The sequence below is a fragment of the Arvicanthis niloticus genome, chromosome 8 (assembly GCF_011762505.2).
Source record: "Arvicanthis niloticus isolate mArvNil1 chromosome 8, mArvNil1.pat.X, whole genome shotgun sequence".
NCBI classification, from domain to species: domain Eukaryota; kingdom Metazoa; phylum Chordata; class Mammalia; order Rodentia; family Muridae; genus Arvicanthis; species Arvicanthis niloticus.
The window spans coordinates 54,770,856-54,796,025 of NC_047665.1; the positions used below are offsets into that span (position 1 = coordinate 54,770,856).

The 25,170-nt window shown below is 38.1% G+C and overlaps 1 protein-coding gene across 1 annotated transcript; it reads left to right on the top strand.

The window, feature by feature from the left end:
- Nucleotides 1-781: 781 nt before the first annotated feature.
- LOC117713740 (aldo-keto reductase family 1 member C1-like) lies at nt 782-24,959 on the top strand. Its single transcript, XM_034510196.2, has 9 exons — nt 782-865; nt 12,517-12,684; nt 15,962-16,078; nt 16,257-16,334; nt 19,133-19,255; nt 20,084-20,193; nt 21,645-21,810; nt 23,209-23,291; nt 24,761-24,959. Exons 1-9 carry the CDS (start codon nt 782-784, stop codon nt 24,801-24,803), a joined length of 972 nt encoding a protein of 323 aa, XP_034366087.1. The 3' UTR covers nt 24,804-24,959.
- Nucleotides 24,960-25,170: the final 211 nt, after the last annotated feature.

The following is a 25,170-nucleotide window of genomic DNA, read 5'->3' on the forward strand; positions in this document are numbered from 1 at the left end:
GAGGGAGGAGGAAGAGGAAGAGGAGGAGGAGGATAAACAGACAGGAGAAAAAAAACTGAAAATATTTTATTATCTAGGACACAGTTAAAAAGTTAGTAGCCTTTGATTTTGTTCTTTACTTAATTCTAGACTTGAAAGAGTCATAATGTATGAACTTCTCAGAAGATTTTCTTAATAACCTGTATATGATGGAAAATGTTTTGTTTTATGGAATATATAATAACAACTCATTATAATGAAAAAAATTCTGGTGCTGGCAATATGGCATATAGTTAAGAGAGCTTGTTTTGTGTCAGAGGACCAGAGTTCTGGACAGTCATTTCCAGCAAGCTACTTCCAAACACTTAGAAATCCAGCTCCAGGGGATACAACATCTGCTTCACACTGCCATTTGCACTTCCATACACAGAGAGAGATGGAAGAAAAGGGGAGGAGAAATAAAATAAATATTAATAACAATTCTGACAGTTTTTAGCTGTTGGTAATTATTCAATGTTATAATTACTAAAGTAATATAGAGACCATGAAGAAAAAAGTTATTTAAAACTAATCGTTTTAGTGTCAGTAACACTTGCTTATGGAAGAAACCACAATCATATAAATCATTTAACTGGTTCTCATTGCTCTCCATAGTTGCTTTGAGTCAACCTCATTCCCCCCCACATGCTATTGGTTAAACATTGAACAGACACTAGGAATTAGACTCTGTCCATCCTTTTTAACTCTGTATAAATGAAAGAAAAAGTATGTAGTCTCTGCATGATCAGAAGAGTGAAGAGCAATGAGTTTCAAACAGCAGTGTGTGCAACTCAATGATGGCCACCTCATGCCACTACTGGGCTATGGCACTTATCAAAACCCAGAGGTATCAAAAGGTGAAGGGCTGGGTGGAGGGTCTCAAAAGGAAACTCACATATAATATGTGGGAACTGAGCTTGTCCTTTTCATCTCTGGTTCACAGTTTCTTCTAACTGGGGCTATTCTATGTTAAGAACAAAAATAAGTAGAAATTATCTAACAGGTTCTAATTAGGCCATTAGTGAAAGGTTGTTCTTGGATATTGGTGATTGATTGATTTGAGCTCTGTTTTCCCTGTTTCAGTTCATTTCCCAGCTTCCTTCTAAATATGAAAGTCATTACTCCACAGAGCTGCCTCACAGCTTCCTTGTTAATACTAATAGAATTGGGAGTTGTTTATCTCTACAATACAGGACATCTTCCTTCCTTGCTTGCAGTAAGGATAAATACTAGAAAATGGGTGTGTCAAGAGATACTGCAAATAAGAAGCATAGAATAGCAAAAGAGTATGTCTGTTTTCCTTTAGGAACGCCTCCAGCAATTCCTAGTAAATGTTGAAATTGAGATAAGTAGACTTTGCCACATAATACTGACAACTGTGGGAGATTTACATGCATGTAAAATATAAAAACTGGGAGAGCTCTGACCTTATGGAAGATTCTATGAACTATTGGATCCTGAATTGATAGATGAGACTATAACATGAAGTGGAGAGCTTAGTAGCTTAGAAGCAAGTCCCTAGAAGCAAGTCGAGAGTATACAATCTTGCTTAGACTATTCTACTGTGTGATATTGGAAAAGTTAGCTGAATTTTGCATCTATGCATGTACCTCTTGCATGACTGTGAAGATTGTGACAGAACGTAGTTGTTTTGAAGTGACCAAAGTAGTGGAAAGGACAAGAGAGAGCAATGTGTCCATCTAAAGTTTCACCTTGACAAATCCCCTTCCCTTCTAAGAAAGCGAGGCTGATGTTAGGAGAAGAATGTGAAAACCACCATCTTTTTATTGTAATTTTATTAAGGAAAGAAAGTTTTTAGAATTATTAAACTGTATGGGCATACTTGTATTTGACTTTCTGCTCTACCCTTAAGAAATAAATTCTCGAGTCATGATTCAAATGTAAAGAGAAGACAATAATTTAAAATGCTACCTTAGAAAGATAAATGTCTACAAAGAATAAACTTAGGCTTTAAGTGATGACAGATACAGCAAAAGCCTCTTACATAATGATGGGAGTTCACATTTCTAAATGCAAATGTGAAGATTATAAATTTACCCACCCACAATTTGTTTTGTGACACAGAGTAAAGGTCTGCATTCCAAAGATTTAAAGTACCACAGCAGAATCAGTTCAAGCCCTCTTCCTGATCTCACTCTTATTGACATCCAGATTTTGTTTTCTATTTTATAACTGGGAATATTAACTGTGTCTTGACTGCCTCTGCTAGCAGTGAATATATATCTGATTGCCTTTGGAAAAGCAGAATATGTGGTGTGCTTGCATAGGGCTGAAGGTAATGATTGTGAGACATTTTAGGATGTGATTTAAGAGATTTACTTGTACACATTTCTCACGCATTGTTACATTTCAAAGTTGGTGGAATGAAAGTTCTGTGTCTTCCTTGGGAAAATTCTCATAAAAATACCTAGGAAGAATCCTCACCAAAACCTGTATCACATTACTCCCACATTCACTACAGAGACATTTCCACCCTGGTCCTTTTATTCTGTCACACTACTATGTTGATAATGCATGAGTGGACAAGATGGTTCAGCAATAAAAGTAAAGCTTGCAGGATTAAAGACAGCTACCAAAGAGGTTTCTATGTTACCCAGCTGGCCCCTGCTATTAGAAAAAAAAAGTTATATAGGTTATTTTAATGTAGTAGTAGGTACAACAACTCTAAGATAAGTTAGCCATCTTGTGTCTATAAGGCCCAATCATTTGAACAGGTATATCACAAGGCTTTTCTATGGCCGCAAAGGGTGGGTAAGAACCTATTTTGTAACATAGGTCCCAGTTGTTGGAAATACCTCAAAGAATGTTTAACAACAAAGAATTGATTGGGACAAGACCTTTTGCATAAACTGAAAGGTACCACACATAATTTTGGTGTCTGAACCTGTCAGAAATAATCAATATGCTAGGACTGGCCCAACACCAAACTCCTATCATTGTTCAACCAACGAGTAGATCAACTACTTCTGCCCAGGTTAAACAATACCCAGTGACCTTGGAAACAAAAGGGGGAAATTATGGTCCATTTTTTCTGGCTTAAAGAGACAGACATTTTAATGTTCTGCCAGACACCCTGGTGTATGCCTCTCCAACCCATGAAAAAAATCTAGGACCTCTGATTCTCATGAATCTGGTTTTTCTAGAGAAATATGTCTACACTGTTGTGGACCTGAAAGATGCACCACTGTTCAGCATCCCATTGAAAGGGGTGAGTCATCCCATCATTGCATTTAAATGGACAAACCAAATGGGAGTTTACAGCAGGCAACATACCTGGACCATATTTCCCCAGGATTTAAACACACTAAATACAGACTTCTTGCCCTTTTATCAGAGGTTGCCTAGCAAAATAGATCATAAAAGGTTACTGGGTATTGCTGTATGAGTTACAAATCTTAGGTTACAAACTGTTGGCAAAGAAAGCCAAACTTGGCTACCAGACAAAAGGAGGCAAAATAAGCATTTTCTCAGAGTAGGGTTGCTAATATGAGAATAAATTGTAAAAATGAAATTTTAGGTCTCAACATGAAAGATTCTTAGGTTCAGAGTTTCAATTTACACTCAAGTGTTAGCTGCCCCTGGGGTGCATCCCAGGGACTTGAACTAACATTTCAAAAGAACAAAAGACCCAAGATAGAGGCAATAAAACACCTGGGTAAACAGTCACTTAAAAGAGTTCTCCCAGAGTAAGATACAGATGTAAATTGAGAGTGAGATACAGATGTAAATAGGGACAGAGACTGAGAAAGAAACCAAGCTTGAGAACAGATGTTAAAATTGCCCTTTGTGGTTATTGACTAAGAGGTAAAACTGCCTTTATGAGCCTTGTGAATATTGATATATAAACAGCCTCAACTCTGATTCAGCACTCCCTTTTGCCTGCACACAACAGAGTCCTGGTGCACCAGTATCAATAAACCTCATGTTATTGCAACAAGTCCTGCCTGTGGGTTCTCTGTGGGAGCTCATCCCTTGGTTTTAGATACTTAGAGTCCAACACTACCATTCTTCAGATCTCAACTCCAAAGACCAAGAGATAGATTTGAATGTTCCTATTTGCAGCTGAATGTTGTTGCCTCTGAATACCAGAGTTTGTAGAAATAACAAGGCCTCTGTATACCAGTACAAAGAGAGATCTAAGCTTCTAATCTGGACTGAGACTAAACAAAAGACAAGGGGGATTTTAACCCAAACATTGGGGCTCTGATGACATACCATAACATGGTACTGCCTGAAACTCTGCAGTAAAGAAGAAATGATAAAGATGTCATATGGAAAGATTATTCTTCTAGAAACAATTGGCAGGACTGTTGGGTAACTAACCTTCACCAGACTACTCATCTCAGGTCCACAGAACTTTCAGAGTTGCTCTGACCAAAGTATGTTTGTTATACCTAGACTGGCCAGCTTAACTTGGGATGTCTCTGCCAGATACCAGCTTTGTACTGAAGTGAATATAAAACAAGAGCTCCTACTCAGGAAGGGGTCCAAATGAGAGACCAACATTCCCACAAACTCTTGAAAACTGACTTTACCAAGATCCAGTCTGTTGGGGGAGAATACAATTACTTGCTAGTGTTTTTAAAGATACCTTTTCAGGATGGTTATAAGCATTCTCTACCTGGACTCAAACCGTAAGACCCCAAGGAAGGGAGGACCTCCCTCAAGCCTCAGGAATTCTTGGCCACCCAATAACTCACAAGACACCTTTCTTGATGCAACAGCAAGAGGTACATTTCAGGGTCAGTCGATTGAGGCTGAGACTCATAACCTACACAGGGGCAGAGGAGTGTCGACCTCATGGCAGGGGAATACAGGATATATAAAGAAAAAAACACAAAGTGGGGGTGAGGGGGAAACCAAGGAAACAACACAAAAACAGTAGAAAGTCTCAAAAAGCCCCAACCCGTAATTCAGCCAGAGTCATGCGAAAATATCTTGTATACTCATCTTTGGCAAGACCTTGCCCAACCTTCTATCTTGTGGTTAGCCAGTTTTGGGGACCACCCAGATGACTTGCATCTTTCTTTGTGATCAGGAATATGTCTTCCTGCTTTGGGCCTTCCCTACCCTCAGGTGAGTTCTCTACCCTGAGGTCTGAGGAATGTTAATTAGCCCCTCTATTCCTATCTTGAATGTTAATCCAGGAAGCATCCTCTGACTCAGGGATAATGTACCCTTCTGGGAATGTAGAATGTATCTTGAGGCGGTGAAGGCCTAAAATCTTATATTCAGTTCCTTTTTCTTGGAACTAGTGAACTTGTATTCTTTTGCTCAGGTCTAAGGGTCATAAAAACTTCCTATATTTTTCATAAGTTTTCTATACCTTTCAAAACTACTCAAATAGTAGCTAAGAAGCTCCTCCAGGAACTGGCCCCCTGCTTTGTCATCTGCCTAGCAATGGGGTCAGACCATGACCTGGCTTTTGTAGCTAAAATCTCTCAATTAACAGCTAAAGCTTTAAAACTTCATCTTACATATAGACATCAGAGATGAAAAAATAAACAAAATATTAAAATAAACTCTAACAAAATGCTCAATATAGTCCAGCAATGATGGGTGGAGAGACCTATTGCCTTGCTTTGGTTCAGCCTGCCGCATCCCATATAAGGAAAGATTTACCCCCATCCCCCAATAAGATTATCTCTGAAGGACTCCCTCATTGCTCCTCAGACTCAGAGACCAACAGTTGGCAGAATTCTCTAGCTATCTATTCATTTCTCAAGTCACTATAAGCATTTCAGTCCTGCATAAAGGTTATTTGTTGGAATATCCAAGAGATGCAGCCAACCTCTGAGTCTACCACCAGTTTCTCTTGTTCCAGTCTGATGATAGTGTCTGGGTCAAGCATATAACCCAGGAAGAATGAAAATCAACTCAAAAAGGAATCCATATAATGATTCTGTAAGGCCCCCATGAAGGGAGGACCTCACCCAAGTCTCGGGAATTTGCAGCCACCCATTTAACTCACAAGAACCGAACTTGATGCAATCAGCAAGAGGTGTATTTCTGATCAGTATACTGAGGTCAAGACCCATGACCCACGCAGGGGCAGTGGGGTCTAACTCCGGGGCCTTGAAGACAAAAAGAATTTAAAGCCAAAAACCACAACTCAGGGGAGAAACTACAACCCAGGTGAAGTGAAGAAGGGTTATTGGAAAATATCTGTGGAAAGTCCCAGCACGTTATTCAGTTTGTGTCAGGATCCAAGGAACATTTTGTATAGGCTATTCTCTAAGAGCCTGTAAGTAATCAGCCATCTATTTGTGGTCAGCCACGTTCCTGAAACACAGAGCTCACGATCAAGCTGACCTGCACTCTTGGTTCTGCTTGCCTATTAGGAGTTTTTGAAAATTCTTAACCCTTTCAATTCTATCCACTCCTATGGCTGTGTAGGTAGCTGGCATTAAACCCTGGATTCACCACAGCCAGGACAAGAAAGTGAAAGCTATGGATGCTGCCTAATGAAGTGTCTCTGATGACAGACCCATGGAAATCAAGATTCAATTGGGTCCCAGGCCCTTTCATTCCCTGGCCTTCTACCTCCTCCTGAGACTTGTGTTTTACACTATGAGTTTGAACACAGGGTAATGGTCCAACCACCATCAGGCCTAGATTGGGAACAGAGGAAAACAGATATAGGGATGGTATTAGCCAGTATGACTGTAGACCAGCAATCTAATATTCCAACCTTACACACACACACACACACACACACGCGCGCGCGCGCACAGAGGATATAAAATTTTAACTTTGAGATAAAAAATAGAGTTTATAATTCTGTACTGTCCTGCAGCTGGACCCCCACCCCCACCCCAGTTACCAGAAACAAGAGAATTTCCATTTGTAAAAACTTGGGTCATAAAATTGAGGCATCATAAAATATTTCTTAAAAACTTCTGGCCTATGGGGGAAAAACAAAACAAACTGTAGAGTGAAAAATTATAAAGACCATTTTATGAAATATATATATAGGCTTTTTCTTTACCCTAGATCTGAACAAAAGAATGCAGGTTCCAGAAGGCAGAACTGAATGTAAGATTTTAGGCCCTCAAGCCTCAGTGAAAAGAACCCACCCATGATGGGGAAGGCCCAAAGCATGAAGACACATTCCTAACCACAAAAAGGATACAAGTCATCTAAGTGGGGCTATGGCCGGAGCAAGTGAGAAATAGTTAACCTGAAATAGTTGGTAATAACAGGGTAGGGCACAGTGACATGGTAAAACTACATTCTCAAGAAGAGTAAGTGTGCAGAGTGATTTTCACATGACTCTGAATCATTTGGGGTGGGTTCCTTTGAAATGTTCCACTATTTTTATGTTATGTATCCTTGAAAACCCCTCACCTCCTTTCCCATTCTCCTGGTTTGTGGTTTACCCCTTTTAAAACCCTCCTCAGACTGACTGACATCGTCAAACTCTACTCCTGCATGAGTGTGCAGTTTGACCGCTGGTTGACAGCTCTCTTCCCTAATAAACCTCTGCTGATTGCATCCAGATATGGTGTCTTGGAGTTTGTGGGTGGCCGCAACTTCCCGAGACTTCAGTAAGGGTCTCCCAAGTTTGGGGGTCTTCAAAACAAACAAACAAACCCTGTAAAGTTAGATTCAGTGCCACAGTAATGGTCCTTGGGGATAGTGTTAATCATTCCGTACAAAAATCAGCCAGGGTTTCTGGTTATGTTGAGATATCTAGCACTGTACAATATAGAGAGATAAGAACTAAGTAGACTGTCTGCCCATTGACTGACAAAATTCACTATGGCTGGGAGGCAGCCAAAATTAATGTTACAAGATTTATAAGGGGCTAAAACTTGTATAATATGTGAAACTTTTAACCTAAGCACTTCTCCTTATTCTGATGCCTGCTATTCTGCCTTATATGTAAATTCATATGGATAATATTACTGTACCTCTGAGACAACTTGGTGGGCATGTAGTAATGGTTTGAGTAAACATGGCTCTTCTGATGTTTTCCCCACTAAGTACACTGGTTGATCAGAACCTGAGGCCCTACAACAGCAGTTAAATTTCCTTACAGAAATGATCCTACAAATCTAGAGAGACTTAGACATACTTCTTATGAGATGAAGAAAACTATCTCTAGCATTGAAAGAAAACCTACTGTTTTATCAGTAGTATCTGCAGCACCAAAGCTCAGCAGAGCAGCATTCTTTAAATTTGTAATCTCACCATACAAAGTTAAAACATCAAGAAAGGTGTTAGAATTATGCCAAATACCATGCAAGTGTCTTTAAATTTTTTCCTAATTATAATAACTATCATTGCAAGTTTTAGAAGTAACACAAATCCATTGGTATTTAGCATGACACTCAAGGTGGCTCCTTATTCTTAAACTCTGAACCTCCTTCTAGTAATTTGAATAAGATAAGGAGCCTCAAACCATTGTTTCAAACACCTTCTAAATCCTCCTGAATACTCAACACATTAGTAACAGTTCTTTGCTAAATGATTAATAAAAGTAGCTGTCTTAACTTCTTGTGTCAAAGTAATTGCAAAAGCAGTGGTGCTAGCTATTAATGTAACTAAAGCTGTTAGGCCAGCAATAATCAAGCCCACTACCCTCTTGGCAGGAATCTGACACTGGCCAAGGACAAAGAAAAGAGCTGCTTGGCAGGAATCTGACATTAGGCTAGAACAAAGAAGTAATTTCATGCAGGAATCTAAATCTTAGGCTAGAACAAAGAAGTAGGCTTCAGACATGAAAAAGACCTTGGGCTGGAACTGGGAAGTAGGCTCAGATATTTTGGTCATCCTGTTAAGCCCTTAAAAACAGTGATCAAGGGAGTGATCACAGGACTTTGTTTACTGGCTTGCTTGTTTTTTTTGACTGTGTTTATTGTCTTGCTTGTTCCTTGACTATTTGCATCTATTGTATTGCTAGTTCCTCAACCTAGAACTGACCTTAATACTTGCATGTAATTAAAATGGTTTAAAAGCAGATTGGGAAAAAAAGAAAAAGAAAAGAAAAGCTACTATTTCTATCCTAATTAATCAAGAGTATTTTTTTTTTAAATCATGCTATGGTTGGGAAATAATTAGTACCATTCTCTGCTCTCTTGGACCCATTAGATAATTACTGTTGGTACTTGCTGAACATTTAGTTCTCATTCTGATTGGATTAACAGCATCTTAAACTAAAGCAGGATAAGTCCATGATTCTACTTATTCCTCAAGACCATTAGGGAATGTAGCAGGTCCCTAGACCTTAGTAAACTCCCCAGACCTTAGCACAGGATGGAGGTTTTATTCAGGCTGTAAAACTAAATATGTAGACAGCACCACCCGCCAAAACTTAAACAAAGTCCTAGTCTATCAAAGTCCACAGTTATTGGAAACTTGCTAACATTCTGTCTAAACTCCACCCCACAGTTACCTGGCAACAGCCAGTTATGTTCCTCCCCACAGTTACCTGGCAATAACCAGACAGACCTGGCCCACTCTAAAAGGAGCTGCTTGCCTCCTCCTCTCTTTCTTGCTCTTTCTTGCTCTTGTACTCTTGCTTTCTTGATCCCTCTGTCCCCTAACATCTTCCCCCTTCCTTTTCCCCTCTCTTTACATGGTCATGGCCCTCTCTGCCTCTACTACCCTATCAACTCCCCTCCCCAGGCCCTGAATAAACTCTATTCTATACTATACCAGTGTGTGGTTGGTACCACAAGGGGAAGAGATGCCATAGCATGGGCCTGCTGAGACATCCCCATCCCCCAAACCTCACAACATACCTCCACAGAACATATTCTTTATCTTTTTATAAACTTATCACCACTAACCTTGCTTTTTGGCTTCTGTGGTTCTGCTTCTGGCTAACTGTTCTTTTTAACTGAAGTATGTCAACCCAAGATATGATTTTTGTACTTAAAAGCTCACACTGAAGAAAACTCAATGCTACACTAGGATCCTAATTACCCAGTGTAGTCATAGGCCAGCTAATAAACACTTTCTATTGGCTTGAACCTATATCCAATCAGTCTTCTCTACTGAAAACCCCCAAACAGGTAAAAGTCAACTTTTGAGAAAGTGATTACTTCTGTCTATGTAATTCATTCTACTTATTGGAAGCTCTGTAGGGCCTTATGGAAAAGAAAAGTTGGAAATCTGATTCTAGGAACTGGTGCCTTGTCATTTAATTAAGAGGCTTGATGGTGATTTTTATTTTTTTTATTTTTTTTATTTTTTTAGATATTTTATTTACACTTCAGATGCCATCCCCTTTCCCCATCCCCCCCTTAGAAAATGCCCCCTTTTCCTTTTTGCATTTATACATTTTTTTAAAAAATGTTAATCATAGGCTTTATAAGTTTGGTATTGTTCAATCAGAGGTGTAACCCACTACCCAACCAATATATCAACTATCTTTGACTGGTAGAGATACATGAACATCTGCCTCCCTGTCTCCCCCCTCTTTCTCTCTTTCATCACCTAGCTCCTCCTCTCCTTCTTTTCCTCCTCTTCTTACTCCTTTTCTTCCTCTCAGTACTCCTCCCACCTTAGCTCCTCCTACATATCACCTTTCCTGTTAAAATGAAACTTTTCTCTCAAAATACAATTAGAGCATAAATATGCTGATTTCTACCAGTGAGGTACAAGATGGTCCTAATACCCAGTCCATCATTTTGTTGACTAACCAGAACCTCTGTCATCTATCCTAACTAAAACATTTAGTTCTGAACCTGGCTTTAGGATGAATGTCAGCTGATGACCATCCACTCAAATCTTTTCTCTCAAGGTAAATAGCCAGGATTGGCTATGAGGCTATAAGTTTTCAACCCCGTCAGAAATCCAGAATGACTGAGTTAACTATAATTGTGGGAAGTACAAAGCATAGCTTCTAAAACCTAGCCAATTTATAGAGACCTCTGAACACCTGGACACTCCCTCTACTTCAAAACGTTGGAACATCTGTTCTTCCGCCTTCTGGCCCAGGATCATCTGACAGACCTTAGTGATGCAGAATTATTAAGGGCTGATTACTCTGTCTAGGCAGATATAATCAGTCGACTATTCTGCAAGTGTGTCCTTTTCTGGACAATAATTTGTCTGTAGATGGGAAGAGGCAATTCTTGTCTAGTGGCTGTCTCACCACAACTGGAGTAACTCCAAAGATGCTCAATTTCTTCTTAGAATTCAATATAGGAAGCTGTCAGGAGCAGACAGGTCTCTAATCAAAATGAACATTAATACAGAAGTGTTTGTCACGTCAATTCTGTGGATTTCTGATGTTTTGAAAACCAGCTATCCATGTAAGGTAATCTGGACTGGTGTCTGTTAACTCCACTCAGCTATCTCTAAATAAAACATAGGAAACACCCTAACAATAAACTCTAAGCCATGAATTTGCTATAGTCCCTTAACTCACAGGCTGTCCATCTCAAATCAGTTTAAAAAAAAGTTAAAGAAGGACTGGGTCTAAGCCTTGTATTCCTAAATGTGTTATACTGGTACAATGCCTATAAGAGTAACAATATTCATCTCACTTTTATATCAATAAGAAGCTTGTACTGTAAGGCTCGGGAAACCCCCAAAGGGGACCCCACTCGAGTCACAGGATGGAGCGTACCCAAAGGACACACGGAAGACCAACTTGCTGCAAGAACACGAGGTAGTTTAATGGTGGAATGTTCCGGGCCGACACGTGTCTCAATGTAGGAGACAGGGGCATCGACCTCGTGGCTCCGGGGTTTAGGGTTAATATAAGCTCGGGGTGGGGAAAAGGAGAAACTTTCGCGTGGGTGCACACGATTGGTTGTTTTCCAATTTTTGAATATCTTGCCAAACTGGTCCATGGAGGCGGGGAGCAGTTCCTGCAGGGGGATGTTTATCTCTTATCTTCATTCCTGGGATGACTCAGTAGCCCATTGTCATGTAACTCTGTATTCTTTGTTTATGGATTAACTGGCCTCTGGTTGGCAAACCAGAGTGGCAACTTTAGCTACTCAGGTTAGGGAGAAAGAATCTATAAGGCCCTTTTCTTTTATATATGTTTTTCAGTACCAATGAAAACCTTAAAATTTGTAATCAAAGTAAATTGGTGCCATTTAAGAATTTATATCTTCATCTTGGTAATAATTGTATAGATTTCTACTAATAGGTTATGGCTATGCAATAAATCCTAGCTAATCCTCTCTATTCCCACAAAACCACTACTTTTCCCTAGAAAGACAGCCCAACATTTACCACCTTAGTCTCCAAGCCCAGGGAATAGGGGCGCTGACTCTTCATTAGCTTCTTCAAGCTGATTATGGGCGTTGAGATATTAGAAGAGGAGTGGGGGGAAGGGCAAATTGGCAAGCCTCTGATGCTGTGTCTTCACTGCCTCCAGATGGAATTCACGGACCTCAGAGGTTTGATCAGGTCTGCCCAGCTTGCTTGTTGAGTAGATACATGATGGTGATTTTTAAATTCACATCTCTTGGCACATCTTCGTCCAAATCATACCCTTTCTTCCTCCTCTAGGTTCCTGCAAGTAAGATTTTTGAGTCTACTAAAATAGCAATAGATACTGGGTTCCGCCATATTGATTCTGCTTATGTGTACAAAAATGAAAAAGAAACAGGACAGGCCATTCGAAGCAAGATTGCAGATGGTGTTGTGAAGAGAGAAGACATATTCCTCACTACAAAGGTATTGTGTGTATACTAGGCTTGTGTATAAATTAATGAAGGGTGATATAAAAATCTAAAATTATAGTACTTGGTAAAATGTGCTTGCTGGAATACTATTTATCCACATATCATCACATATAAATCTTAGTTTTATTCACTGAGGAACATAAGCTTCTTACTCTCTAGAAATGTATGGCTTTCAAATCCCTTTCTTTCCTGAGCTAGGGTTAATGCAGCATAATTCTGTTGAATTTGTGAACTCAGAAATTAACTTGATCAATTTTAGGTTTTTATGGCTTGGTGGCTTAGAATGTCCTGGACATTTAAAATATTATTTTTCTTTCCTACTGAAAACAACAGGATATATATCAGAGTTCATGGAATGTTAAATGACATCTATCCATTTTTTGAAAATTTGTGTCCAATGATTATTCAGTCTAAAAAGCACATTTTTGAAGACTTAGATTAATAAACAAATGCTAACATATTTCCAGGGATTTGAAGGCATGGGATACTTATATAAATTTACTTTTTGTATATGTTTGGGCTAGGGAGTGGCTCGATTAGGAGATGTAGCCTTGTTGGAGTAGGTGTGTCACTGTAAGTGTGGGCTTTAATACTCTAGTCCTAGCTCCATGGAAGTCAACCTTCCCTTAAAGGCCTTCAAATGAAGATGTAGACCTCTCAGCTCCTCCTGCACCATGCATGATGGGGTGCTGTCATGCTCCTGCTTTGATGATACTGGACTAAATCTCTGAACCAGTAAGCCAGCCCCAATTAAATGTTGTCTTTATAAGAGTTACCCTGGTAATGGTGTCTGTTCACAGCAGTAAAACCCTAACTAAGACAGAAGTTGGTATCAGGAGTTGAGTATTGCTTTGGTAGGCCTGATCATGTGATTTTCTGGAAGAATGTAGATTTGGGGACTTTGGATTTGGAAAGCAGTGGAATGCTTTAAGTGGGGCTTTATGGACTATCCTAATAAGAATATGAAAGATTTTGTTGCTGAGATTTATTTGAATTGTGCAGACCTGGCCCAAGACAGTTCAGTGGAGAAGAATTTCAGTAAGTGGCATGAGACTGTTTTTGTGGTATTTTGGTGAAGTATGTGTCTGCTTTGTGCCATTGTCTGAAGAGGCTACCTGAGGCTAAAGTGAAGAGATTTGTATTAATTGCATTGAAAACAGAAATCTCAACAAAAAAAGAATAAATAAAAATCATTAATAACATTATTCTCAGATCAGTCTCATTAGGAGCATTTTGAATAAGCATCGCAAGCTTAGAATGAAAAAATATGAATATATGGTTCAAGTATTAAAGAGGCAGGAGGTGAAATGAAGCTGAATCCTGTATTCAAGAATATTAAATTAAACTAAGGGAGTAATGATCATGGGGCAAGATCCCACCTGGCTAGTTTAGGACCAGGCATGGTAGGTAGTACATGCCTCTAATTGCAGGAGACTGAGAAAAGCAAATCTCTGACTTTCAAGGTCATCCCATGACTAAGTAAGTTTTAGATCCAGGAATGGGGCACAGACCTTTAATCCCAGTGTTTAGGAGACTGGCATGAGTTCAAAGTCAGTCCACAGAGCAAGTTCCAGGACAGTTAAGCTTAGGCAATGAAAGAGTTGGAAAATACATAGATGGTGATAATTTAATAGAAGAAGGAGACTATGTTCCAGCCACAGAAAGCAACAGAGCTTAGCAGCTTTGGTCATCTGGCTCTGGCTTTATAGTTAAGAGGAGAAGAAGACTACTGGGACAACTAATGGTGGTTAGCTGGAGGTAAGAAATTAGCACTGATTTAGAAGAGATCAACTTCACTAAGGTGAAAACATCTCGGAAGAGTTTTCTGAGAGTACATGGAAGCTATGTTCCAGAGATAGCCAAGGTTGTGCTTCCTGCTGCAGCTGTACTTGGAAATCTGTAAAAGTTCCCAGGTGAACTAGTTTTGAAGGCATGAAGGGGTCAAGGAAAGCAGCTGATGCTTGGCGTTGTGAGAGGCCATGGAAGGCCATTGGTGAAGGTGAAGCCTCAGTTGCAGTTCACAGCTCAGAACTGAAAGGATTATGCAAAGAAGTTGATTCTTGACACCATGAAGAGAGGCTGTAAGAGGTTATTGGTGAAGTCTAGTTGCAGCAGTGTATTGGAGATGCCAGTTCCATGGGATGATCACCAAGAACAGCAGCAACAGTGAAGTGAAGTCAACCAGAACCTAGAGTGCTACAGAGGGCAAAGCTGGAGAAGTGACCCAAGCCCTTTGGAAGAGCCTAAAATATCATGTGTGGATCTCAAACATTGGAACAAGAAGCAGTAATGTTGAAGTTTCCTTGGAGTCCCCAAGATGTTCAAGATGCCAGAGACATGGGGTACCTGTTTAGGAAAGCTGCTAACAGGGAGTGGAACCAGCCCAGGAATAGGAAGTTTGTTGCTGTCAACAGAGATGAAAAAGGAGTTGGAGATCTGAAAACTGCTTTGACATCAGATATGAAGATGCAGAGATTGAAGTTTTCCCAACTCATTTTCTGTCTTGCTTTGGGAATTACAGGTAAGTGTTTAGTTGAATCTCAGAAGAGACCTTGAACTTTGGACTTTTAACATTGTCAAGACTGATAAAGACTATGGGGATTTTGGAAGTTGGACTAAATGTACTTTGCATTATGCTACATTTACATATGGCACACAAAGCCTCATATGTTTGAACAAGCCTATGGGGGCCATGGAATGGAATGAAATGGTTTGTATATGCTTGCATTAGGGAGTGACTTTATTAGGAAGTGTGGCCTTATTAAAGTAGGTGTGTCACTGTGTGTGCCAACTTTAATAACCTAGGCCTAGCTACCTGGAAGCCAGTCTTCTCTTAGTGGCCTCCAGATGAAGATGTAGACCTCTCAGCTCCTCCTGCACCATGCCTGCCTGGATGCTGCCAAGCTCCTGCCTTGATAATACTGGACTGAATCTCTGAACCAGTCAGCCAGCCCCAATTAAATGTTGTCCTTATAAAAGTTGCCTTGATTATGGTGTCTGTTTATAGCAGTAAAACCATAAGACTATATGATTCAGAGATTTGAATATTATGTCTTGATAAATTTTCTATCTTTAGTAGTGTTTTCCCATATTAATTCAAATATTAGTAAGTAGCAATATTCTGAAGTTGACATACATATACAGATCAGATCAAATTGCCCAACTGAAGTGCATAGTATTCCCTGTGGCTATCACTTTCTACTCATTACAAAATTTCTCAACTCTGATTATTTTTAATCTAAGACAACTTCCATTCTTTAACCCTACAGCTTTGGTGTACATTCCATCGACCAGAACTGGTTCGAGTTGGCTTAGAAAGATCACTGAAAAACTTTCAGCTAGATTTTGTTGACCTCTATCTTATTCATTACCCGATATCAATTAAGGTATGCCATTTGCATCATGTAGCCTAATTAACCTTGTCTATGCTATTGGTAGATGATGCTGTTCTCCAATTACTACATGGATGTTTACTTTTCTGTTTCCCGTAGAATCTTAAGGCCATTGTAATGGGTGGGGTGCATGTCTTTGCTGAGATTTCTATAACAACTGCTTTTATTACAGCCATCAGAGGAGCTATATACAAAAGATGAAAATGGAAAAGTGTCGTTTGAGATGGTAGATCTCTGTGCTGTATGGGAGGTGAGTCCATAAAGGTGAGACCTCAGAGAACATGAAAAGAGAATGTCAGGCCATGATTTCACTTATGAAATTGGAGTGTGCACCCTTAAGTCTAGGAAGCATCCTGTGTTCACAGGTGTCTCCCTAAAGTAGTAGGACAGAAAACCTGACTAAATAGAAAGGAAAAATAGAAATGAAGACTGGAATATAATTGAGAGGGGTCTCTTTGAAATATCATATATGGTTGTTTTTAATAAAATCTGTGCCTATGTCCTTTTCTCCAACTCCTCCTTACCCACACAGTCATTTTAATTCCTGTGCTCTTTTTAAATTTCCTGAGTCCACTTAATACTGTTTGATGGGCGTGGCTGATGTACTCCAACATGGGCATGCTATCAGAAGGTGCACATGATGAAAACTATTATCAATAGTTCTTCAGCTAGGAGTGGGAATCTGTAAGACCCATCTGATCCACGATGGAATTATGAATGGTTCTAAACTTGTGAGGACTGTTCATGCAGGTGCAGCTGCTGTGAGTTCATGTGTACAAAATTTTGACATATTAAAAAAATCAAACCTGTTTCACAGCAGCCCTCCACTACATTCAGGCCTTGTCATACTTCTACCCCCACCCCCATGATGATTCCTGAGCCTTAAAGAAAAACCTTTAATATAGATTTCTAACTTAGGAATGAGCAAATCACAGTCTCTTATGTTCTGTAACTTGACCAATTGTGAGCTAGTATAAATTGCCATCTACTGAAAAAAAAAGATGCTTTCTGGTATGGATTGGGAGCTACACTAGGCTGTAGAAATAAACATAAATAGGTAGCAGGCAGTTTATTGATATATTCATTTAGCAGAAGTATAATAGTTTCTCCTTGAGGATCTATGACCTAGACAACTACATATTTGTGGGTTAGTTAACAGTCCAGATATAAATTATATCTTTTGGAGTCATCCTTAAATCTGAGCAGAAAGTGGTCTGCAACTCTAAAAGCAGATGTAGCAATATTGCACCACTGGACACATCTTTCCATGTGGGTTATTATTGTACTTCAAGGTTTATGGCTAAATAAACTTGCTGATTATTTTTTATCCCTCATTCATGTACACAGCACCTCCCAGCACTATAAAAAGCCAGATCACTACCAGATTTATTTCTTCATGTCCTGTAAGTCAGCTGTGTGCTATTTGCAGCAATAATATCTTACTATCAAGTTATGGAGGGTACCCAAAAACAATTCAGATTGTTGGGGTTGTCTATGATACTCTAAGAAGCAACAACACCTGTTTTATTATTTGATATTCTATGGTAACTAGGAAGGGCATTTTCCCCTCCTTGGAGAGTAACCTCATTCAAGTTTCCCTTATCTCCATATATATGTATGTGGAAGCTTTTAAATTAGTAGGCTTCCATCTGGCTTTTTCATAAGAATTTAGAAGAGGTTACTTCTCCCGTACTATCCACTCTATTCCGCCATCCCTTCCCTAAACTACTCAACACTTCTTCCTCTACCACTTCTGTCCTGTTTTCATCCCTCCTATGTTCTCCTCTCCCTTTAAGGTGACCCCTCCATGGCCATTTTCATATTTCCTGACCTCTACAATGCTCTAATGTAAGTTCAAAATGTAAGATTTATAGCTAGGATTCACGTATTTTTTTTTAAATGTGATATTCATCTTCCTTGTTTTGGGATGCTTCCCTCTGAATAATTATTTATTTCCAGCTCTATCTATTTACCAATTGCAATAGAATTTTAATAGGAATTGGTAATTTCAGAATTTTATTGGTGTTTATAGCTGAATGAAATTGCATTGTGCATATGGTCCAAATTTACATTACCCTTTCATTCTTGATGGAGACTAGGTGTTTTCATTTCCTGGATACTGTGAGTAGAGCAGAAATGGGTGAGCAAGTGTCTTGAGAGGAGGATGTACTCCTAGTGGTATGGCTGTGTCATATGGTAGACATATCTCTAGATTCATGAGAAACCTCTAAATCGACTTCATTAGTGTCTACACCAATGTTCACCTCTAACAACAGTGAATAAGTGTTTCATTTTCCCCATATTTATACTGGTATGCTCTCATTTCTCCCCATGATCTTACATGCTCTGAATTAAGATTAAGTCTCAAAATTGTTTCTATTTGCATTTCCTTATAGACATGGAGGTTGAATATTCTAAAATTATTTCTTAGCCACTTATATATTTTTTCATTTGTTACTCCATTATTGGTTCCATAATACAGTTTTTAAATTAGATTATTTGGTTTTTAATTTATTTTTTAATCCTTTGTCATACTTATGTTTAGCTTTTTTTGTATATATATAAACATATATAAACAGTTCAATTTTTTATTTATATTAACATTAGTTCTTTGTTAGGGTTTCTATTGCTATGATAAAACAAGCCAAAAGCAACTTGAAGGAGAAAAGGTTAATTTTATCTTACATTTCCATATCACAGTCAAGCCCTGAATGAAGTCAGGAAAACTCAAACAAGGGCGAATCTAGCAGCAGGAATGGAAGCAAAGACCATGGAAGAGTACTGTTTTACTGCCTGGCTTGCTTTCTTACACCATCCAGAAGCACTTGCTAGGGACTATCAACACCCACAATGGCCTGAATTCTCCCAAATCAATCATTAATTAAGAAAATGCCCTACATACTCACCTATCTGCAAATCTTAGGGAGGAATTTTCTCAATTGAGAACTCCTCTCAAATGACTCTAGTTTGTTTCAATGTGATATAAAACTTGCTGCCATGCTTTTATGAATAGATATGCACGACCCTATGCAATTTCTCCTTTCTCAGTCCATGGAGAAGTGTAAAGATGCAGGATTGGCTAAGTCCATCGGGGTGTCCAACTTTAACCGCAGACAGCTGGAGATGATCCTGAACAAGCCTGGGCTCAAGTACAAGCCTGTGTGCAACCAGGTGAGACCACTCAAGCCTCTTTTTCTGTTCTTCATGTTCTTTCTGTCACATAGCAGGTAAACTATTCCTTGCCACTTCTCACTCATTTTAGATTTGTAGAACACAAAATTCTAATAGCAGTTGTCTTTAGCTGAGAGAACATCACAGATTCTTAATTAAATCTCTTCTTGATTGTGCCTTAGTAAAGAAGACAGGATAATATTAGTGTCCAATGCATGTAAGAATCTGTGGATATGAATGAAACCCCAAAGTCAAAAGCTTCCTGACTGGAGGCTATAAAAAGTATCCAGAGTAGACTGACAAGCTACCTACTTACAAGAGTTTCAATGGTAGATGAAGTCCACTCACAGAACATTAGCTGACCTTGTTTCTGATGGCATCATAGTCATCATCTTCTTTGGAGCTTCTGCAATCAAATCAACCATTTAAGCACATTTGTCTTTTGTTCTAACTTATTTCTCATAACTTTCAATCACTGGTATGAAATCACTTTATATGAGACACTAATTGTGTTGTAATGTTGCATATATTTTCTTATGTTGTATTTATATTTTTATAATTTTTTCATATTAATATTGACACTTTTGGGGGTAGTGAGATGGCACATCAGTTAAGAGTGCTTGCTGCTTTTCTAAAGCTTTGATGAATCTAATAACTCATTTGACCCTTAAAGAACACACCAACACACACACACACACACACACACACACACACACACTAGATGATAGATAGATAGATAGATAGATAGATAGATAGATAGACTTAAAACTATTTTATTAAATGGAATTTTTTATAGTACAATATATGTTTTTTATTGTCCATCCATAGGTAGAATGTCACCCTTATCTGAACCAGAGCAAGCTGCTGGATTTCTGCAAGTCAAGAGACATTATTCTGGTTGCCTATGCAGCCCTGGGGTCTCAACGTCCTATAGCTTGGTAATAAGGACAGCTTTTTTATTTGAAATTATAATTTAATTATAGCACTTTCCCTTTCCTTCCACCAAATCCTCCAATATGCCCCTCCCTGCTTTCCCTCAAATTCATGGCCTCATTTTCAGTAATTATTATTTCATGTATATATATATGTATGTTTATGTATATATATATGTATATATATATGTGTGTGTGTGTGTGTATGTGTGTGTATGCCTATATAGTCCATACAATAATACCTAAATGTTTTCAGAGCTGACCATTTGATATTAGACAACAGAATAATGTGTTTCCTGTTCCCATTTTTCTTCAGTTACCTATAGGTCTTTATGTAGGGTTTAGGACTCATGGGGTGTTCTTCATCCAATTTGATATACTCATTGGAGTTACCTTTGTTTAGCTAATGTTTGGTCAATCATATTGATGAGACTTTATGGATGTTGCTTTTAATGTCATTAGGTTAAACAATTTTACAACATGTTTCCTGATCCCCTGGCTCAGACAATTTTCTGCCCCCTCTTCAGCAATGTTCCCTGTGCCTTATGGTCAGGAGTACTTTGTAGATTAATCCATAGGGACTGGGTGCCACAATTCTTGATTTTGGTTTAGTTTTCTGTAGTGGTCTCCATTTGTTGCAACAAAAATTTTCTTTGAGGAGGAGGGACGACTACACTTATTAGTGGGTTTAAAGATAGGTGTTTAGATTCTTGTTAGAAATTATACTACTTTAATAAAGTAATAGTTGTAAGTTCTCTAATATCCATGACTTTATTAGAACTGAGTAATTCACTAGGTTTCATGTACAGGGCATGGTTTCCCTCTTGTTTAACGAGTCTTAAGTATAATTATAGAATTATTGGTTACAGCCCATTTATGTGTATTAGTTCAGGTTTTAGCTGTGAACAGACACCATGACCAAGGAAATTCTCATACAGACAACATTAAATTGGGATAGCTTACAGGTTGCGAGATTCAGTCCATTATCATCATGGCAAGAACATGGCAGCATCCAGGCAGGCATGTTGCAGGAAAAGCTGGGGATTCTGAATCTTCATCTTAAGTCTGCTAGCAGAACACTGGCTTCCAAAAAGTTGGGATGAAGGTCTTAAAGCCCACAGCGGCTTTAAGTCCCTCGGCTGAACGTATATAAACCATCACAGTATGTGTGCCACAATTGCTCCCTTGGGGTTATTATGCCATAGTGGACATTGATATGGTTAAAAGGTGTCATATAAGCACAACACTTTTCATTTGTATAACCCTCCCTTTTCAGGGCTTCACTCTGAACTAATTCAGAGAAACAATAGAAAGTCTCGACAGAATATTGATTCTTTTAATCCAGGGAAATTTTGTGACAATCTCTTGTCTAGAGCAATATCTTGAACTGTTTGGAAGGCCCCTAAAAAAACAAACACTCAGCTATTGGAGTTCAGTATTTCTGCTTTTTCTTCTAGGGTGGACCAGAATGTTCCATTTCTTTTGAATGATCCAGTTCTTTGTGGCATGGCCAAAAAGCATAATCGAAGTCCAGCTCAGATTGCCCTTCGATACCACGTGCAGCGTGGGGTTGTTGCCCTGGCCCATAGTTACGAACAGAGTGAGATGAAAGAGAACATTCAGGTAACAGGGAGCTCTGGGTATCTAGAACTCTGGGTTTCTTTCTTACCCATGAATTCCCTTAGAAAACCTCTAAGTAATTTATTTGTCAATTGTCAAATCATTTTCTCTAATCTTTCCTGTGAAGGTGAAGTTTTGAGTGTTGTGATTTACAAAAATTGCTAATATACTATAAAACTAAATGCTTATATCTGTGTTAACTTCTAGAAATATCGGTAAATATTAGAATAATCCCACAAGATATGAACCTAAGTATAAGGAAATCATTCCATTGAGCTTTGTACTTTGCTCTAAATTTGAAACTTTCTGTAGTTTTAATAACATATACCCTTTTTATTTTTAAAAATAAAATTTTGAATTATTAATTAATTATTAATGATTATAAAATTTTAAATTATTTTTTGCCTTGAAAATTATCTTCTGGTTAAAAATGGCATATATTTAGAAAATGAGTTGTGTTTCAACCCAGTTATTTATCCAAACATATATTTTGTATTTGGACATCTCCTGGCTTAAAGTTTATTTGAAAGGACATTGTTCAAGTATAACTCTATATAAGAAAATTAGTAGATTAACCTCTATGTTTAAAAATATTGTTCATAATTCTTCAGAACTTTTAAGTACACACCGATGTAGTCATTGGGTGACACCATCTTTGTTTCTTCCATGGCCATGTTTGAGACTCCTCATGTAATACAATTTCAACACATCTCACCCCAAGTCTCAGGGATCTTTGTAGAAGAAGAGGCAGGAAGATTGTAAAAGGTCGGGGTGGTAATAACATGTAGGAAACAGTGTTTCCTGACACAACAGGGCAGGCATGCATTTAACCTCATAGGAATTATAACAGCATACACAAGACATTTACAAGCTCCAGCTAGACAAAATTCTAGCAGCAAGAAGTAGGGTGTACATGAAATAAAATTACTAACAGAGCAGCTACTGGTATATTTGATGGCTATTGAAAGGAGAGTTACTTTCCTTTAACAATGTAACCACGAATAGCTGACCACATAGTAGGGCTGTCCTGATACCAAAAATGAATTGACAAATAGGTTCAATGAAAAAGGATGCAAAAGAAAAAGTAATCTCCCAGTTGGATGAGAAGGAGTGAGAGTGTGAACAAAATGGCAAGGGTAGGGGCTGGGGAATAAATCATGAAATACAACATGTAAAATTCTGAAAGTTTTAATCAAAAGAGTGCACAAAAGAAAAATGATTTTATTCTGCCTGATAGTCCCCAATAATCTGTGTAGTTTGTTCAATGCCTTTAATTTCTTTCACAAATTTATTAGATATTTTGAATGTTGCATCTGTACCAATCCAATTTGTCTAAGTTTTTAAGATTGGCAAGTTTACAGGGTAAATTTGTAAAAAAAACATTTTCTCCTTGTGTGATAGGTATTTGAATTCCAGTTACCTTCAGAGGATATGGAAGTCCTAGATGGCCTGAATAGAAACTTCAGATATTTTCCCGTGGACATGTAAGTAACTTCAATAAGTAATAAACTACTATACAACAAGCACGTTGCATCAATTTGCCTAATGTTGAGTCTCTCCTTTCCATTGGTGCATGTTTGTTCAGAAGCCCACAGGGGATCTTTTGGTTTGGAGTTTTTGAAATACAGAGGTTTTCATGAAGAGGCTAAAGCAAGTTCTGATGAGAGATTCAAAGGCAAAGAAAGGGTATTTATGCAAAAGTTCAGTCACTGAAGAGAGTTTATAACTTATTAAAATGTTTTTCTTCTTTCATTCTGTATTTCGGAACATGATACTGACTTTATGTTACAAATGAGAGCAAGTAAGGCATTCATAAGCACTGTTTTATAATTACTGTAATTAAAATATAAATACATTATTCCTTACCCTCCCTTTCCTCCTGTCAGCCCCTCTCATGTCCCATCCCACAAACTCTCGTGCCTTTTCTCTCTCCCTTTCAATTTGACGACTGCTTTTTCTTTAATACTGTTACATAGGTGTATATCTATATATACAGAAGTTTATCAGATAAGTGTTGCTTCTGTATATATGATTTCAGGGCAGACCCTTTGTATTGGATAACCATTAAAGGAAGATAATAACTCTCCATCTTTCTGTAGTCAATTGCTTCCTGTAATTCTTTGTCTAAAGATATTGCTTGTATGGGAGGTGTGTCCTTTCTCCTTTTGTTTGTGGGAAATATTAGCATAGAAGGAATAACTGTGATATACTTGAAAGGTCATTGGGTTATCCAGGAATATCTGGTCTCAAAGATTTGTAGATTGACTGCTAAGTTTTGTTAGTACAGAGCAAACCATGGATAAAGTATGGGAATAATACAAAGAGAGAGAAAGCATAAAATGATTATTAATATTGATTTATATATTATATTAGTATAAATATAAACAGATCCTCCCATAAAGTTTCATGAACATCAAAGATTTTTGAAAGACATTGTAGAGATACTGTATGAGGTTCAGAATGATAAAATATTCAGTGCATATTAAGCAGAATTCAAGTCGATAAGGCAGGAAGTCTTCATTTATATGTGTGTTAGCAAATATCTGAACTTGCCTTCATACTAAATATATGTAGTCAGGTCATATTTTCCTTAGATGACCGAATTTTAGAAGATTATGGAATTTTCTTTGTGTTGTTTAATTAATGGAATGTAGTTAAGTTATAAGACATATATTCATGAAAACTTTTTTTGTTTGTTTGTTTGTTTTCAGTTCTTGGCCAGAGAAGACAATTTAAATAACTTAGTTATGATATTTTAAAGTATTTTTATAAAGCTGTGTTCATGACAGTAAGAAAAGTAGATTCTAAAACCAGAAAGTAAAACAATTCAATTTTATTCTAGTGTCAAATCCAGTAAAAAAAATAATAAAGCATAATAACAAGAATTACACATTTTATGAGTTTGAAACAGATTCATTGAGCCCAGATTGGGTATTTTTCCTTTTTATTTTAGTGCTGCCGAACACCCTAATTTTCCATTTTCCGATGAATATTAATATGAGAGCCTTTGTCATGGCATCTACCTGACGCTCCTAATGTGGATAGTGCTGCTGCTGCTGCTGAGAGTGGAGCTGCGGCTGCTGGGACGCAGTACTTCTGGTTGACTTATACTACTTAGAGCAACTTACTGGCAATTAGATCTACATTCACCAACCTAGAGGAAAATAACTAAGTTTTTAATTACTTAGTAAAATAAAATTAACATTGTTTTTCTCTGCAGAATTTTGTCTAGTACCATCTCTGTTACATCTACATATTTATTTTTATTAATTGTGACCAAAATTGATTTGGGTTGAAGTGAGTGGAAAAGAATGGAAGACAATAATAGCCATTTAGGAAATTGATAGATGGGAGAAAGAACCT